The following is a 20,207-nucleotide window of genomic DNA, read 5'->3' on the forward strand; positions in this document are numbered from 1 at the left end:
ATCACCACGAGTTGTAATGAAAACAGCGCCACCTATCGTATCGGATATGACATGCTTTCGGCCAATGATTCGAATTACTCACTGCCATGTATATTGGGATAATAGCAGATCCCCCAAAAGATAGCATAGTCCGAATAAAGCAAGATTCGAATTATACCATCACGTAAACGCACTGACAGAGACCGAGTCAGAGAGAGACAGAGACAGACACCACATTGAAGAGTAGACTTAAGACTTTCCTCTATGATAGCACTTATAGTTCGGGCTGTCTCTGATTTGCTTATAGTTCAGGCTGTCTCAGGTTTGCCCTGGTCCAGCCCCTTGATATGCTGTTATCGGCTATATGGCTGCTGGGGGACATCTTAGGATACACTGAGCTCCTCTCTCCTCTTCTCTCTCTCCCTCTGGATGAATTCATGTCTCTGTGCCTTGTCGCTTTAAAGGCTCCATTGGATCTGGCTGTGTCTGAAGCCGGTCCGGGCTCCTTCCCCACCTGTCTCCTTGCCCCTGCTTCCTGCATCCGGCCCCTGGCCTGGACCTGGCCTCCTTCCCAATGGCCCTGCCTCCTTCTCTGTGCCTCCTGCCTTGGCCCTGCTGATGTCCCCCTTTCCTGTCTTCCTTCTTCTGTTTCATGAATTGTAGAAATCTGGATGGTGGTCCATGCCTACTACTCATTATTCATACATTTGTCATATTCATTAAATGTGTTATAACTCTTTAATGCTGTTCATTATGTACACATGAAATCTATTGCTTCTGTCTATCTGGGGAGAGGAATGGACAGAAGCTATCCTGAAGGTTTCTTCCCTTTTTCCCCCCGTGAAGGTTTTTTTCTGTTTTCTTTGGGAGTGTTTCCTGATCCGATGTGAGGTCCTGGGACAGGAATGTAATGCCCTCTGAGGCAAATTTGTAATTTGTGATTTTGGGCTATACAAAATAAATTTAAATATATACATTTTTGGGAACCTGACCGCTTAAAAATAACTTAAACTCTTGCAGATTGTGTGAACATGAGGATGAGAGCGGGCAGCATTCCTCCATCACAGGACTGAAACCTGAGAAGCTCGACAGCGCTGGAGATGCACGAAAAAAGTCCTATATGAACACCGTGTGTGGTACCAGCTACGCCTTCACAGGCAAGGAGGTGGCTGGTAGCTTTAAAACCAAAAGCTCTGCAGCTTCAGGCTGCATGAGGTGTAGGATTACCGACAGACACAGCATGCTAGAGGGATAACAGCAAAACACAGCCGGAAGAAAGTAGAGGGAAATGAACAAAACCTAGCAAATCTTGTCTTGTGCAAAGTGCCTCATGAATTCCACTAAATAATGGTTTTCATTTTGTAGCGGTGTAAATTCAAGGTTCCATCTGACTTTTTTTTGTCCGAATTAAATCATTGACTTCTGACATTGTTTTGTGTTTTGATTTAAATCATTGTTGGGTTTAGTATATCAAAGGATAGAAAGTAGTGTTTTCATGCTGGGATGACAAATCTCTCACTTTCAATATCTCTAATCAAATAGGAGGTTACAGTTTACACTCGCTGTTTGAAAAGAGAAGAACAAACAAACAAATGCTTCAACAGAACCGCCTTTTCTTTTCAGAGTGGCCTCAGCCGAGCCAGATCTTACGACATGGCGTCTGACCGTTTGTTTGGTCAGGATCCCACTGACTGTCTCACAGCTGTATTCCCAAGTTGTCCCAACCTGCTGTATTTACTGAGGAAGCAGCATTCCTTAGCCTTTGGGAAAGAGGAGACATGTTTATGCAGATAAAACGTCTTCTCATCCCAGTGATAACTACCCGTGCATCAAGGTGTGTTTTTCTGAGGAATGTGATTTTCATTTACTCACACAGAGACCATAAAAAATAAAAGCCACTTTGGCATCAATGTCCTCCTCCACTCAAAATGATGTTACTTAAAAAAAGGTTTTCAATCTAGAGTGTAGTTTTCCCACCATGTACTTTATCTGTGTAGAGCCCAAAGAGTCAGAAATACTTCATCATGTTTGTTGGCTGTTGAATTACAACATCCAACAGCAGCAGCAGCATCATCATTATTTGGATGCTGACAAAGAATTGGGGAGCTGAAGTGCTGGGGGACTTGGTAGGTGCTGTAAACTTGATCTGGAAGTGGTTTAACACAAACAGGGTGATGTACAACTGTGCAGCGCTTTCATCCGGCATTAGGCTCCTTCGGGGGGAAACATGAGATGAATGCTTGCTTTGTGAAGCCACTGGGACGCACCAATTCAAAGCAGCAAACAATGTCAACATGACCCACTTTCATGAGCCACCATTTTCTGTCAGCAAGGCTGACGGTGCAGGTCCCCCTGCATGTGTGGTATTAGGCTTAAACAGTACTGCGCCCTCTGTCACTCATATACGCTGTGCAACGCCATCTTTTGAAATGCGGAGACATTATTCTGTTTAATGCAGCTGTCTTTAAGATAATCAGGATAAGTCTACAAACAGATAACTTGCTTGTGCAGGAATTGAATATTGTGAAACGAAAGCTGGAGGAAGTCACAGAGCAGACTTTTGATACATTTCACAGGAGATTTGGCCGGTTTTACGGGCTCATACAATTTATCAATAAATATAATTTTGCCCCCGATATCACCCAGAATTTCCTCTAATAATTATGAACTTGTCAAAACATCGTCGCCTATAGGCCCACATCAAACCCTTTAGAGAGGCAGCAGGTCAGACCAGCAACTGCTCCAATGGCTAATAGTGACACAGATGAAGATGATGGTGATGATGATGATAAACTGGTGCTAGTTGACAAATAAGCCAACGAGCACCAGTATGTACATATTTCTTATATTTATACACTTTACATATAATGTAATATGTACCTTTTTATTTTCTCAAATTACATTTTCCCTTTAGCTCTGCTAAGTTTTTGTTTGTAAATTGAATTTAATTAATTTATGTATACCCCTTTTATAGCGTTTTGTTGTTGTTCTTTGTTTTGTCTGTCCTATCTGTATTGCCTGTACTAGGAAAAATTTCAATAAATATAATTTTGAATTATAAACAAACAAAGAAATAAGTTATTATTATTAATGTTTGTTTAATGTATGAACAAGAAATAACCAAATGTCCTACCCTGGGTGAACTCGTGTTCATGAATATACAAGTATGTATGTTTAATTTACAGAAAACCTGAGAGAATACTAATATGGTTTCATATTAGTCCATTGTACATGTATGCATCTAGGATCATTATCAGGCTGTTGAGCCTGGATTTCTTAGATTGGAGTTCTACAACATTATTCTTTATATTTATTACGGTTGTTTATTGGGTACATAGCTGGTTAAATGGTCTATTCACAGAAATGCATCCAGGATGTCTATTCAGAGGGTAAATACAATTATTTTGGGGTCATTGTTTATCCTAAGACCTGCATTACTCATAGATTTAAACACTCAATGTATCACTATTCTGTGCGGTCTCCATTAGGTGTGAAGCTTTAGAGTTCATTTTATTAGTGAGGCAGAAGATTACAGGCTCATGAAATCTCCAGGAAGGGCCACGCTGCTGAATGTCTTTTCACCGGGGCTCCTTCAACTCAGCGGTAACGGAGCTTTTTCTCCTCTCTGGTTCCTTTGAGGGGCCACTCTCAGCTGCATCCGGCTCACTGGCATCCAAGGCTGCAGTGGTGACCAGTGGTTACAGGACTCATCTCATCTGACATCTTTCACGCCTAATGATTTTCTTTGTGTTTTGAGGGAGTTATTATAGGATCCCGGGAGGCTTCAGCTACTGGGTGGATCTGAATAATTGTCTGTCAGCTCACTGAGTTACAGCTGGTTTCAGTCCTCAGTAGCAGTCGAAGGTTTAGTTTTCAGTACAGACTAAATCAGATTGATAAGTCTGTGTGTGTGCGTGTGTGTGTGTGTGTGTGTGTGTGTGTGTGTGTGTGTGTGTGTGTGTGTGTGTGTGTGTGTGTGTGTGTGTTTCTGTCCCTGAGGATAGGCCACCAAACAGATCAGGTTTTTACATTGTATTCAATCTTGGCTCATGCATTCAGTAACTACAAAGTAAGATGCACATTGTAAATCAATGTTCTATATGTTCTATTCTATCTTTTATTTAAAGCCTAAAGATTTTGTGGAGGAATAACCTTTTATGAAGAAGCATTTATGGCTATGTGCTCTGCTACCAACACTTCCCCCATCCACACCATCAGCTAGGGACTCTCTCGTAGTTTCTTTTTACCTGTCAACGGAAAAAATAGGCCTTTGAGTCCAACCTATGGACCCCCACACCCGACAAGACAGATTATTAAAGACATTATTAATGACGCCCGAGCCCGTCGGTCGGAAGTCACTAAAATTAATGTGGAATCGGTGTGTGCTTATGCCAAGACGTTGACGGACACCGTAATTTTCTCTGGCCCTCTCCCAAATTTGCAGACAGACGAATTGTATAGCCGAATGTCGTCTTTCAACCGCTGGCTGTCGAGGTGGTGCCCAGCGAATAATGTGGGCTACGTAGACAACTGGAAGACTTTCTGGGGAAAACCTGATCTGATGAGGAGAGACGGCATCCATCCCACGTTGGACGGAGCGTCTCATTTCTGCGAATATGACCAAGTTGATCACGGACTTAATCCATGACAACCCAGGGTTCAGATCAGGAACCGGGAGCAGAGTTGTAGTTTAACACCCTTCTCTGCTCTTCCATTCGAGCAGTTACCCACCCATGACTCTAGAGTAGAGACTGTGTCTGTCCCACGGCCACTTCAATTAAATAAATCAATAGTAAGCAGAAGAGGAGTCGTACACAATAACCTTATACAAGTTAACACCATTATTTCAGCAGTGCAACAAAACAGGACTATTAAATGTGGTCTCCTAAATATTAGATCTCTGTCATCTAAAGCTGTGTTACTAAATGATTTAATATCAGATAATCACATTGATTTATGTTGCCTAACTGAAACCTGGCTGAGCCATGAAGAATATGTCTGCCTAAATGAATCGACTCCTCCAAGTCATATTAATACTCACATTCCTCGAGGCACCGGTCGAGGAGGTGGAGTAGCAGCCATCTTTGAATCGAGCCTATTAATTAATCCTAAACCAAAATTACACTACACCTCATTTGAAAGCCTTGTTCTTAGTCTTTCACATCCAACCTGGAAAACACTACAGCCAATTCTATTTGTGATTCTGTACCGCAATGTGACCAGGTCCATATTCAGAGTTTATATCTGAATTCTCAGAATTTATATCAAGTTTGGTTCTTAAAACTGATAAAGTTATTATTGTAGGAGATTTTAATATCCATGTGGATGTTGATAATGATTGCCTTAGTGCTGCATTCATCTCCTTGTTGGACTCGATTGGCTTCTGTCAGAGAGTACAGAAACCCACTCACAGCTTTGGCCACACGCTTGATCTTGTTCTTACTTATGGCGTTGACATTGAGCATTTGAACGTCTTCCCACAGAATCCTCTTCTGTCAGACCACAACCTCATAACTTTTGAATTTATACTACCGGAGTGTACTCCGTTAGTCAAAAGTTTCTACACCAGATGTCTAACTGACAGTGCTGTAGCTAAATTTAAAGAAGCGATTCCTTCTGCATTTGATTCGATACCACGTCTCAATATAACAGAGGACTCCTGGTCTAACTTTAGTCCGTCCCAGATTGATCATCTTGTTGACAGTGCCACAGGCTCTCTGAGAATGACACTGGACTCGATAGCCCCCCTGAAGAAGAAGACAGTGAGGAAGAGGAGCTTTGCTCCCTGGTATAACCCTCAGACCCGCAAACTGAAGCAAACATCACGAAAGCTTGAACGCATATGGCGTTCAACTAATCTGGAAGAATCCCGCTTAGTTTGGCGAGATAGTCTTAAAACTTATAAGAAGGCCCTCCGTAATGCCAGAGCAGCCTATTACTCATCAGTAATAGAAAAAAATAAGAACCCCAGGTTTCTCTTCAGCACTGTAGCCAGGCTGACAGAGAGTCACAGCTCTGTGGAGCCGAGCATTCCTATAAACCTCAGTGGTAATGACTTTATGAACTTCTTTAATGAAAAGATTTTAACTATTAGGGACAAGATTAATAATCTCTTGCCCTTAACCAGTGCCAATCTGTCCTCAAGTGGAATGGCCTTGGAAACCGCTGTATGCCCTGGTGTATATTTGGATGGCTTTTCTCCCATCAACCGTGACCAATTATCTTCAACGGTTTCTACTTCGAACACGTCTACCTGTCTCTTGGACCCCATCCCGACGAGGCTGCTTAAAGACGTTTTGCCTTTAATTGGCAGCTCTCTATTAGATATTATCAATGTGTCTCTGCTAACAGGCCACGTACCACACTCCTTCAAAGTGGCTGTTATTAAACCTCTCCTGAAGAAGCCCACTCTGGATCCAGAGGTGTTGGCTAACTACAGACCGATCTCTAACCTCCCCTTCCTCTCCAAGATCCTTGAGAGAGTGGTCGCAAATCAGTTGTGCGACTCTCTACATCATAATAGTTTATTTGAGAAATTTCAATCAGGATTTAGAAAACACCACAGCACCGAGACAGCACTGGTGAAAATTACAAATGACCTCTTAATGGCAGCAGATAAAGGACTCCTCTCTGTCCTGGTCTTGTTAGACCTTAGTGCTGCATTCGACACCATTGACCATGACATCCTATTACAGAGACTGGAGCAGTCGATTGGCATTTCAGGCACGGCACTAATTTGGTTTAAATCCTACTTATCAGATCGATCTCAATTTGTATTTGTAAATGATGACGCCTCGATAACCACCAACGTTAACCACGGAGTTCCACAAGGTTCTGTGCTTGGACCAATTTTATTTACCTTATACATGCTTCCTTTGGGCAATATTATCAGGAAACACTCCATAAACTTTCATTGTTATGCAGATGATACTCAACTATATTTATCGATAAAACCAGAGGAGAGCAACCAACTCGGTAAAATTCAAGCATGTCTTAAAGACATAAAAACATGGATGACCTGCAACTTCTTGATGTTAAACTCAGACAAAACCAAGTAATTTTAATCGGCCCTGAGCACCTCAGAGATCAATTATCTGGTGATGTGGATTCTGTAGACGGCATTGCCCTAGCATCCAACACCACTGTAAAGAATCTTGGCGTTATCTTTGATCGACTTGTCCTTTAACTCCCACGTAAAGCAAATCTCAAGGACTGCATTCTTTCATCTACGTAATATTTCAAAAATCAGGCACATCTTGTCTCAAAAAGATGCAGAAAAATTGGTTCACGTTCGTTACTTCGAGACTGGATTATTGCAACTCCTTATTATCAGGCTGCTCTAATAAATCTCTTAGGTCCCTCCAGTTGATCCAGAATGCTGCAGCTCGTGTTCTCACTAAAACTAAGAAAAGAGATCACATCACTCCTGCACTAGCTGCTCTGCACTGGCTCCCAGTAAAATCAAGAATCACTTTTAAAATTCTTCTCTTAACCTACAAAGCCTTGATTGGTGATGCACCATCATATCTCAAGGAGCTTGTAGTACCATATTGCCCCACTAGAGAGCTACGCCCACTAAATGCGGGACTACTTGTAGTTCCTAGAGTCTTAAAAAGTAGAATGGGAGCCAGAGCCTTTAGTTATCAAGCTCCTCTTTTATGGAACCAGCTTCCAATTTCAGTCCGGGAGGCAGACACAGTCACCTCGTTAAGAGTAGACTTAAGACTTTCCTCTTTGACAGAGCTTATAGTTAGGGCTGAATCAGGTTCACCTGGTCCAGACCCTTGATATGCTGCCGGGGGACGTTTTAGGATGCACTGAGTACCTATCTCCTTTTTTTTTCTCTCCTTAAGGATGAATTTTCATCTCTCAATCACATGTTACTAACTCTGCTTTCTCCCGGAGTCCTTTTGACTTCACGTCTCATGGGGTCATCGGACCCTATGAGACGGCATAGATCCTATCTGCCTGATGGATCATCGAGGTCTGGGTCGTGGAATTCCTGCTCCTGACTACGCCACTGTCCTGTTGAGACTCCGCCCACTCCTCCTCCCCACCGCCATCTGCCTGATGGATCGTGGAGGTCTCCATCGTGGAATATGCCTACTATGAACTATTCATACACTCTGTCATATTCATTGAATGTATTTAAACTCTAAATCTGTCCTTCTGTACACATGACATCTATTGCATCTGTCCATCCTGGAGAGGGATCCTCCTCTGTTGCTCTCCTGAAGGTTTCATCCCTTTTTTTCCCCCTGAAGGGTTATTTGGGAGTTTTTCCTGGTCCGAAGTGAGGTTTTGGGGCAGGGATGTCTATGTGTACAGATTGTAAAGCACTCCGAGACAAATTTGTAATTTGTGAAATTGGGCTATACAAATAAACTGAATTGAAACTGAATTGAATCTGCAGTTCAGCTACCGTGTGTCTCTGTAATGTTTATTTATTCCACAGTGGTTTTGATTAACAAGTGAATTAATTAAATAAAGCCACAGTTTTACTCCTTGGTTTGCCTGCTTGCCTGAGTACCGTTGCCATGTAAACATGTCATTTGTATGTTGGTATCTTTTTTCATCTAGCTCAAAGATGCAGAAAACTTCATAAATGTCCTGTTGGTCCGATCTATTTGCACATTTGATTGTGGTGTCGGCGTTCATTAGTCAAACTTGTCACCTTCTGGTTCTGACTGGATTAAATATGTATTAAATATGGAACAAATGTTAAACATGTATTTATTCTGGGAAGCACAATTTGTTATCTCTATTTTTATATTTTATAAAGTGATGGGAACCAAAGGCCAAGAATTGGTTGCCAATTTGCCCTGCTGTAGTGCTCAATGTATGTACTGGAGACCTAATGCCATACATTATACATTTCTTCTGGGCGGTGATTTTATCATCCTGACATTCCAAACTGCTTTTAACATTGCATCGCAGGTGGAGGTGAAATCCTTGTTTCTCCTAAATGTCAGCTTTTCCGAATTGAAAGAAACCACTGGTGCGTTTATTTACACTACTGAATGAATGTCATTGACAGTTTTGAAATGGTTTCACCAGCAGCTCAAGGGAGGTGGAGTTTTCTAAACTCACAGAATAACCTTATAAACCTCCAACTCCTTTCACATGACAATAGCTACATTCTGGGATGTTCATGTGATGTTTCTAAACAGGGCTTTCTGAATAACAGATCAAACTAAAGACATCAGACAGAAATATTTATTTAGGTGGGGCTTCAAACACACTGTGACCTTTCAGAGCTCTCTGCTGGGATTGTTGGATAAAGGTGGTTGAATGTTGAAAGTAGCTGCCCCCCTCGTCTCCCTCACCACAACAAAGGTATTTTCCCTCCAGGAAAAGACGAGCCAAGCTAAGCCGGGGCAGAGGCAGATAGCATTTCAAACCGTCCCGTCCCCCAAGCTAAAGCAACTAAAAATGCTGCTGCATACCTCATCCATTAACTTGTCTGGCTGCCCCCACTTCCAGAAGCAGCTAACTTATTAACTCCTTTTAAAATTATTTTAAAGAGAGGACAGATTGGTTAAAGGGAGCTTCACCTCTCAAATGTCCCTAAGTACCAAATATGCACGAAGTACTTGTGTAGAATAGAATTAAAGCCTGACTGGAATGAATTGTTATCGGTGCTAAGAAAGGATCAAAGCCTGACACCAGAGGGCCAGACACTGTCATGGGGTCTGAGCCCTCTGAATAAAGTGCTGTAATTCAAATGAATAAGAGGACATTTGAATAATGATAATGCAATAACATGGAGAGACAATATGCAATTGGGAAGATGTATTGCTAGATGTGTACAAGTTAACACCATTATTTCAGCAGTGCAACAAAACAGGACTATTAAATGTGGTCTCCTAAATATTAGATCTCTGTCATCTAAAGCTGTGTTACTAAATGATTTAATATCAGATAATCACATTGATTTATGTTGCCTAACTGAAACCTGGCTGAGCCATGAAGAATATGTCTGCCTAAATGAATCGACTCCTCCAAGTCATATTAATACTCACATTCCTCGAGGCACCGGTCGAGGAGGTGGAGTAGCAACCATCTTTGAATCGAGCCTATTAATTAATCCTAAACCAAAATTACACTACACCTCATTTGAAAGCCTTGTTCTTAGTCTTTCACATCCAACCTGGAAAACACTACAGCCAATTCTATTTGTGATTCTGTACCGCCCACCAGGTCCATATTCAGAGTTTATATCTGAATTCTCAGAATTTATATCAAGTTTGGTTCTTAAAACTGATAAAGTTATTATTGTAGGAGATTTTAATATCCATGTGGATGTTGATAATGATTGCCTTAGTGCTGCATTCATCTCCTTGTTGGACTCGATTGGCTTCTGTCAGAGAGTACAGAAACCCACTCACAGCTTTGGCCACACGCTTGATCTTGTTCTTACTTATGGCGTTGACATTGAGCATTTGAACGTCTTCCCACAGAATCCTCTTCTGTCAGACCACAACCTCATAACTTTTGAATTTATACTACCGGAGTGTACTCCGTTAGTCAAAAGTTTCTACACCAGATGTCTAACTGACAGTGCTGTAGCTAAATTTAAAGAAGCGATTCCTTCTGCATTTGATTCGATACCACGTCTCAATATAACAGAGGACTCCTGGTCTAACTTTAGTCCGTCCCAGATTGATCATCTTGTTGACAGTGCCACAGGCTCTCTGAGAATGACACTGGACTCGATAGCCCCGCTGAAGAAGAAGAAGACAGTGAGGAAGAGGAGCTTTGCTCCCTGGTATAACCCTCAGACCCGCAAACTGAAGCAAACATCACGAAAGCTTGAACGCATATGGCGTTCAACTAATCTGGAAGAATCCCGCTTAGTTTGGCGAGATAGTCTTAAAACTTATAAGAAGGCCCTCCGTAATGCCAGAGCAGCCTATTACTCATCAGTAATAGAAAAAAATAAGAACAACCCCAGGTTTCTCTTCAGCACTGTAGCCAGGCTGACAGAGAGTCACAGCTCTGTGGAGCCGAGTATTCCTATAAACCTCAGTGGTAATGACTTTATGAACTTCTTTAATGAAAAGATTTTAACTATTAGGGACAAGATTAATAATCTCTTGCCCTTAACCAGTGCCAATCTGTCCTCAAGTGGAATGGCCTTGGAAACCGCTGTATGCCCTGGTCTATATTTGGATGGCTTTTCTCCCATCAACCGTGACCAATTATCTTCAACGGTTTCTACTTCGAACACGTCTACCTGTCTCTTGGACCCCATCCCGACGAGGCTGCTTAAAGACGTTTTGCCTTTAATTGGCAGCTCTCTATTAGATATTATCAATGTGTCTCTGCTAACAGGCCACGTACCACACTCCTTCAAAGTGGCTGTTATTAAACCTCTCCTGAAGAAGCCCACTCTGGATCCAGAGGTGTTGGCTAACTACAGACCGATCTCTAACCTCCCCTTCCTCTCCAAGATCCTTGAGAGAGTGGTCGCAAATCAGTTGTGCGACTCTCTACATCATAATAGTTTATTTGAGAAATTTCAATCAGGATTTAGAAAACACCACAGCACCGAGACAGCACTGGTGAAAATTACAAATGACCTCTTAATGGCAGCAGATAAAGGACTCCTCTCTGTCCTGGTCTTGTTAGACCTTAGTGCTGCATTCGACACCATTGACCATGACATCCTATTACAGAGACTGGAGCAGTCGATTGGCATTTCAGGCACGGCACTAATTTGGTTTAAATCCTACTTATCAGATCGATCTCAATTTGTATTTGTAAATGATGACGCCTCGATAACCACCAACGTTAACCACGGAGTTCCACAAGGTTCTGTGCTTGGACCAATTTTATTTACCTTATACATGCTTCCTTTGGGCAATATTATCAGGAAACACTCCATAAACTTTCATTGTTATGCAGATGATACTCAACTATATTTATCGATAAAACCAGAGGAGAGCAACCAACTCGGTAAAATTCAAGCATGTCTTAAAGACATAAAACATGGATGACCTGCAACTTCTTGATGTTAAACTCAGACAAAACCGAAGTAATTTTAATCGCCCTGAGCACCTCAGAGATCAATTATCTGGTGATGTGGATTCTGTAGACGGCATTGCCCTAGCATCCAACACCACTGTAAAGAATCTTGGCGTTATCTTTGATCGGGACTTGTCCTTTAACTCCCACGTAAAGCAAATCTCAAGGACTGCATTCTTTCATCTACGTAATATTTAAAAATCAGGCACATCTTGTCTCAAAAAGATGCAGAAAAATTGGTTCACGCGTTCGTTACTTCGAGACTGGATTATTGCAACTCCTTATTATCAGGCTGCTCTAATAAATCTCTTAGGTCCCTCCAGTTGATCCAGAATGCTGCAGCTCGTGTTCTCACTAAAACTAAGAAAAGAGATCACATCACTCCTGCACTAGCTGCTCTGCACTGGCTCCCAGTAAAATCAAGAATCACTTTTAAAATTCTTCTCTTAACCTACAAAGCCTTGATTGGTGATGCACCATCATATCTCAAGGAGCTTGTAGTACCATATTGCCCCACTAGAGAGCTACGCCCACTAAATGCGGGACTACTTGTAGTTCCTAGAGTCTTAAAAAGTAGAATGGGAGCCAGAGCCTTTAGTTATCAAGCTCCTCTTTTATGGAACCAGCTTCCAATTTCAGTCCGGGAGGCAGACACAGTCACCTCGTTTAAGAGTAGACTTAAGACTTTCCTCTTTGACAGAGCTTATAGTTAGGGCTGAATCAGGTTCACCTGGTCCAGACCCTTGATATGCTGCCGGGGGACGTTTTAGGATGCACTGAGTACCTATCTCCTTTTTTTTTCTCTCCTTAAGGATGAATTTTCATCTCTCAATCACATGTTACTAACTCTGCTTTCTCCCCGGAGTCCTTTTGACTTCACGTCTCATGGGGTCATCGGACCCTATGAGACGGCATAGATCCTATCTGCCTGATGGATCATCGAGGTCTGGGTCGTGGAATTCCTGCTCCTGACTACGCCACTGTCCTGTTGAGACTCCGCCCACTCCTCCTCCCCACCGCCATCTGCCTGATGGATCGTGGAGGTCTCCATCGTGGAATATGCCTACTATGAACTATTCATACACTCTGTCATATTCATTGAATGTATTTAAACTCTAAATCTGTCCTTCTGTACACATGACATCTATTGCATCTGTCCATCCTGGAGAGGGATCCTCCTCTGTTGCTCTCCTGAAGGTTTCATCCCTTTTTTTCCCCCTGAAGGGTTATTTGGGAGTTTTTCCTGGTCCGAAGTGAGGTTTTGGGGCAGGGATGTCTATGTGTACAGATTGTAAAGCACTCCGAGACAAATTTGTAATTTGTGAAATTGGGCTATACAAATAAACTGAATTGAAACTGAATTGAATCTGCAGTTCAGCTACCGTGTGTCTCTGTAATGTTTATTTATTCCACAGTGGTTTTGATTAACAAGTGAATTAATTAAATAAAGCCACAGTTTTACTCCTTGGTTTGCCTGCTTGCCTGAGTACCGTTGCCATGTAAACATGTCATTTGTATGTTGGTATCTTTTTTCATCTAGCTCAAAGATGCAGAAAACTTCATAAATGTCCTGTTGGTCCGATCTATTTGCACATTTGATTGTGGTGTCGGCGTTCATTAGTCAAACTTGTCACCTTCTGGTTCTGACTGGATTAAATATGTATTAAATATGGAACAAATGTTAAACATGTATTTATTCTGGGAAGCACAATTTGTTATCTCTATTTTATATTTTATAAAGTGATGGGAACCAAAGGCCAAGAATTGGTTGCCAATTTGCCCTGCTGTAGTGCTCAATGTATGTACTGGAGACCTAATGCCATACATTATACATTTCTTCTGGGCGGTGATTTTATCATCCTGACATTCCAAACTGCTTTTAACATTGCATCGCAGGTGGAGGTGAAATCCTTGTTTCTCCTAAATGTCAGCTTTTCCGAATTGAAAGAAACCACTGGTGCGTTTATTTACACTACTGAATGAATGTCATTGACAGTTTTGAAATGGTTTCACCAGCAGCTCAAGGGAGGTGGAGTTTTCTAAACTCACAGAATAACCTTATAAACCTCCAACTCCTTTCACATGACAATAGCTACATTCTGGGATGTTCATGTGATGTTTCTAAACAGGGCTTTCTGAATAACAGATCAAACTAAAGACATCTGACAGAAATATTTATTTAGGTGGGGCTTCAAACACACTGTGACCTTTCAGAGCTCTCTGCTGGGATTGTTGGATAAAGGTGGTTGAATGTTGAAAGTAGCTGCCCCCCTCGTCTCCCTCACCACAACAAAGGTATTTTCCCTCCAGGAAAAGACGAGCCAAGCTAAGCCGGGGCAGAGGCAGATAGCATTTCAAACCGTCCCGTCCCCAAGCTAAAGCAACTAAAAATGCTGCTGCATACCTCATCCATTAACTTGTCTGGCTGCCCCACTTCCAGAAGCAGCTAACTTATTAACTCCTTTTAAAATTATTTTAAAGAGAGGACAGATTGGTTAAAGGGAGCTTCACCTCTCAAATGTCCCTAAGTACCAAATATGCACGAAGTACTTGTGTAGAATAGAATTAAAGCCTGACTGGAATGAATTGTTATCGGTGCTAAGAAAGGATCAAAGCCTGACACCAGAGGGCCAGACACTGTCATGGGGTCTGAGCCCTCTGAATAAAGTGCTGTAATTCAAATGAATAAGAGGACATTTGAATAATGATAATGCAATAACATGGAGAGACAATATGCAATTGGGAAGATGTATTGCTAGATGTGTAGTGTGCGTCTAAAGACACTAATCTTATACCTGCCAGATATTTATTAACTACAAGTTAAAACTTGTAGTTAATAAATATCTGGCAGGTATAAGATTAGTTTTTTCAACAATGATCATTTGGATTATCTTCCTTGCAGTGGCGGGATCAAGGCTAACAGGAACTATTGTCAAACTTAAAAGTTCAATTTTATTCAAACTTGCAGAATATGAGTTTGGTCTGTGATATCAACAACAGGGAGCGAAAGTCCTACCACCTCATCTCCAGGATAGTTTCTCCTCACTAGCTTTTACTAGTCACTGTGCTATGCCAATAAACTTTTCTATCATTAATCTTGAAGGCAGGAACAGGCCCATATCTTAGTTAAACAGTAGCTATACTGCTGTACTAGGTGATGATGTATGCAGGCTCTGAGGTTAGACGATGCAATTCAACCCTTATTTGCTCCGTATAGAATGTGTTTCCCAAACAGATTGCCAGTTGTTTCTCTGCTTCGGACTAATGCTAAAATACACTATAGCTGCTTGATGTGGAAATACATTGGCAGGAGTATTTATTAAAATTAGAGCAAAGCCTGCTGCCTCAGAACAAAATTATATGTTTTAATGGCCCTGAGAAATTTAGCTGGTTAGTGGAACAAAGGCCATCTTATAAAGGAGACAGGATTGCAGGTCTCCATTATGGAGAACTGATTGCCTTGGGAGTAATGAGTGAAAAACAGCGAGTGACTCCACTGCTGTTGCCTAAGGTAACAGTGAAACTGATCCAGATCCCAGATATGATCCAGGAAGTCAAGTTTGAGTAAAAGATGAGTTTACAGGGTTAAAAGACACAAAACACTGAGATAGACAGACAGAATTTCACAACTCAATGTGTCACAGGTAGACATGTGGCATTAATATAAGCAGGAATGTGTGCCTCCCCAAATGAGAGTGAACCTTTTGTGGCAAAAGCTGCTCCAGGTTCAACTTTTCCTTCCGGATGACCCTGCCTCATGTTTGCTGAAGCCATGTGCGGTGGCCCCCTCGCTGCATCAACGGATTGGTACCACTAGAATGAATGAGTGGGCTGCGTGTCTCCACAAAGTGCTAATAGGAGCCTTTTTCCCCATCATAATGGTCAGAACTTCATGAATTTGTCACGACATGTATGAATAGCTGAAACATTGTAACAGTACCGTGGCTCTCCTATTACCTATTGGGGACAATAACACAATATGCATGCAAACACGACAAGAAAGCTGTTGAATTATATGAAAGTGCTCCCAATTACCTACATGACACACCTACTGTAGGAAACCTCTCTTTAAATGCCATTCTGTCAACAAAAATTACTTTTCCAAACAGTGTTTACCACTACTCTACTTCTTTTATAGAAATTTTTTCTACTACAGCCAACACTTTGTATCCACTTACATCTGTGCGTCCAGCTTACCCCTTTAAATTGACCCCTAAAAGCCTCCTGTGGCTTCAAACTTCTATGTCTTTAAAAACATTCCCTCTTTGATGTGAGGAATGTTTCAGATCAAACTGGAAACTGACTTCAGCTGCTATCTACTGTGCTGCTGTCTGTCACTATTTGGAGGATAAATATGAATAATATCATGATTGTAAAGTGAATCCTGCAACACTCAGACAAAAATCCCTAAATTATGCGTTCCCTCCTCCTGTGGAGTTACTGATCCAGAGACAGGCCAGATAGCATCAAGTGATGGAGATGGTGACCCTGGCTGTGTCAAGTGTTCGGGCACCAAACACCCTCCCTCCCCACCTCCCACTCACCCACTAGTCAGACAGACGCCGCCCTCCAGCCGCTCTGACAAAGAGCATGCTGAATGCTGAGGGATGTCCAGTGACACAAACGCAACTCAGAGATAAGAGCTAGGGGATATTTATTCCGATTTATCTGGGATCTGTGTCAGTGACACGAGAACATGCCAGATGTGTCAGCGCTGCTGAAAGATTTGTTAACTCTTTCTCACCATGAAAAGCTGTTCACTGTCAGCATCAGAGATCATAGGCTACAGGACTGAATTGCTGATCCAAATTAGGGCTTCACTAGCCCTTAGTAAAAAATTCCAGGTTGCACCTTTCAAGGTGATGAATATTGAATTGTGAATGGACGACTCTCAGTCCACAAGGAGAAGAATGATATCTTCAATTCAAACACAAGCCTTACAAGCAGTAAGACAGAGAGGGAACACATTCCTTGACTTGAATGACAAAGTCATCAAGTGTGAAAGTGCGTTATCTCTGACTTCTTATTGGCCCATTCAAATACACACGCGCAACACACACACACGCACGCACGCACAGCCACACCTAACACACAGAGACACACACACACCAACACAGGCGTGAATTATACTGAATATACGTCATGAATTACAACAAAAGAGCTGAAGGCAGCAACTACTTCCTCATCCAGGGGTTCCGATAAAGCTCGTCGCACCTCGACCTGTTTATTCACAAAAACGAGTTCATCCAACTTCTCAAGCAGCCAGAGTTCAGAGCTCGAAAGTTACACTAAGATTCGAGCCATTCTCTTCTCTTCTCGGCCCTTCTTCTCTTTTTAAACGTAAGACTAATATGATTATAGAATATCTCTATTTGGGGTCCGTCCAGCATGAACAAGCGTGACAGACGTGAATACGCCGACCGCTGATAACGAGCCAGTTCCAAGAGGAGCGCGGGAACTTCGTCTGGAAGTTGCTTACCTGTTACCGTTGAGTTACTAGCAGGATAAAGACAACGTAACGTGACTACAGGAGGCTCACCGGTGGACCGAGTCCAGCGGTTGTCAAAGCTCGGTGCTCCGACGTTAACGAGGCTTACCTTGGAGTAGCGTCCCGGAGCCCACGAGAGCCAACAACAGGAAAGCAGCGTGGTCCATCCTCACAGCCCGTGTCTGGATCCCTCTGTGGCTCAAGTCGATCTGGACTAAACGAGTACGGCCCGTTGATACGTCACTGTGGTTTGGAAGAGGCAATGGAAGTCCGAAACCTATAGGGTCAGAAGGGAGCGCAGGTGAAATACCGAGATCTGACTGCGCCGACACGAGCAGCAGGAGGAGGAGGAGACTCTTCCGGGATTTTTTTCCCCTTGTATGTTGCCTTGAGGTGCTGTCGGAAATATGGTTACTCATCACTCCACGTGAGGCTCAGCAAACTAAGCCAAAGGCTACAGTTGTTGGGGGATTTTCATTGTAGCCAAACGAAACGATACAAGTTATGTCAAGTACTACAACACCGTCTGACCACACATCACACTTCTAGCCTGCAGTAAACAAGCAGAACATGGGAGCAAATGGGGGATTAACTGATGATTGACAACATATTATGGGTTAGACAATATGGTTGCTGATGGTATTCATCAGTGTTCAACAAAGTAAGGTCAGTGGCTGATTGAATAGTAATAAAATAGCGTTTTAATTGCGGTTGGCTCGTGAGCCCCACATACTCAATGTCGAGTGACACAGGAGTGGGGAAAACATAGTTTGCATGCCCAAAGCGTTGAGCAATGAAAGTGGATGGCACACATGATGCCATGGGTACATACTGGTTAAAAAAAAAAAGGCCAGTAGTGTAGTGGGGTGTCCACTGAGTGCAGTGAAGGTGGTGGGAGACAGGAGGATGATGGCTAAGCTATCATCCCTGATGGACAATACCTCCCATCCTATGCAGGACACTCTGACAGCTCTGTACAGCTCCTTCAGCCACTGGCTGAGACCACAAACACACTTTAATCCCTTTAATTACTCCAACCTGTGCAATATTAATTCACTGTGAAATTTGTATTCATTTATTATGACTCTGTATATATAATATGCAGTTATTGTAGATTTTCTTTACTGTTTTTAACCGTTTATTATTTCTATTACATTTTTTTAATTTTTACTCTGTCTCTTTTGTGCTTTTTTACCCGTTTACTGCTGGAATCCTGTACATTTAAGATCACTACGGTCACTATGATCGATTTTCAATTAAATTCGATATATTTGTATAGCCCATTTTCACAAATTACAAATTTGTCTCAGAGTGCTTTACAGTCTGTACATATTAGACATCCCTGTCCCAGAACCTCACATCGGATCAGCAAAAACTCCCAAACAACCCTTCACGGGGAAAAAAGGAAAGAAACCTTCAGGAGAGCAACAGAGGAGGATCCCTCTCCAGGATGGACAGATGTAATAGATGCCATGTGTACAGAAGGAATCATTATGCACAAATTAAAACACAGTAACAACACAATCAATGAATATGACAGAGTGTATGAATAGTTGGTAGTAGGCATACTGCACGATCGAGACCTCCACGATCCATCAGGCAAATGGAAGTAGAGAGGAGGAGTGGGCAGTGTCTCAACAGGGCCATGGCATAGTTGGTAGTAGGCATATTGCACGATCTAGACCTCGATGATCCATCAGGCAGATGGAGGTAGAGAGGAGGAGTGGGAAGAGTCTCAATAGGGCCATGGCATAGTTGGTAGTAGGCATATTCCACAATCTACACTCAAAAAAACGATTCAAGCCCTTCTTAGAGGTGACACATTTAAATATTGTTTGATACATTTAAATAAATCAATTACAAAACGAAGATATTTATATTGAATGGGTGTAACACAAAATGTATGAATACTTTCATTTATTAGATTTATTTAGGTTACACTCACAAAAACGATTCAAGCCCTTCTTCGAGGTGACACATTTAAATATTGTTTGATACATTTAAATAAATCAATTACAAAAATAGATGTTTATATTTAATGGGTGTAACACAAAATGTATGAATACTTTCATTTTTTAGATTTATTTAGGTTAGATGGTGTGCATATCAACTCAAAATAAATGTGTTTCATTGAGGACTACCCTTTGCGCATGCGCCAGCTGAAAATCAGTTGTTTACATGAGGTGAAGACACTTTCAAGGCTGTACGGTGGTGTAGTGGCTAGCACTGTTGCCTCACAGCCAGAGGGCCGTGGGTTCAATTCCCAATCGGGGCATTCCTTCTCTGTGGAGTTTGCATATTTAGTTAGTTAGTTTATATTTTGAGTTGGACAAACATAAATTAATTTAATTTAATGAATATCATTATTTTATTTTAGATGTATTTGATACAAATGAGTTGGACTAACTTAATTACATTTTATTGCACTGATGTGCTAAATTTGAGTTGGAGTTGCATATAATTATTGGATGGAAAACCTGCCAACAATTTAATTGAGTTCATCCAATGAGTCATTTCTTTGAGTGTAGACCTCGATGATCCATCAGGCAGATCGATGTGGATCGTTTTCACATCTGAAAGTCTGCCTTTGGGGAACACTATAAGATTAAACAGCGCAGGGCCTATCAGCTGCAGGGTATTATTAACCAAACGGCTGGTAAAAATAGAATGGAGTATGATGGCCGTAATCTTCTATCAACAGATAGGTTGTTTC

At 41.8% G+C, this 20,207-nt stretch overlaps 1 protein-coding gene across 1 annotated transcript in view; it reads right to left on the reverse strand.

Moving 5' to 3' along the window:
- The window catches only part of alcama (activated leukocyte cell adhesion molecule a), a 65,540-nt gene extending 47,731 nt beyond the window's left edge, over positions 1 to 17,809 (reverse strand). Inside the window, exon 1 of the mRNA XM_056411668.1 lies at positions 17,604 to 17,809. Coding sequence (XP_056267643.1) covers positions 17,604 to 17,661 — 58 coding nt within the window. The 5' untranslated portion in view covers positions 17,662 to 17,809. The remainder of the gene's footprint in view (positions 1 to 17,603) is intronic.
- Positions 17,810 to 20,207: the final 2,398 nt, after the last annotated feature.

The sequence above is a fragment of the Pseudoliparis swirei genome, chromosome 3, assembly GCF_029220125.1.
Source record: "Pseudoliparis swirei isolate HS2019 ecotype Mariana Trench chromosome 3, NWPU_hadal_v1, whole genome shotgun sequence".
Taxonomy (NCBI): domain Eukaryota; kingdom Metazoa; phylum Chordata; class Actinopteri; order Perciformes; family Liparidae; genus Pseudoliparis; species Pseudoliparis swirei.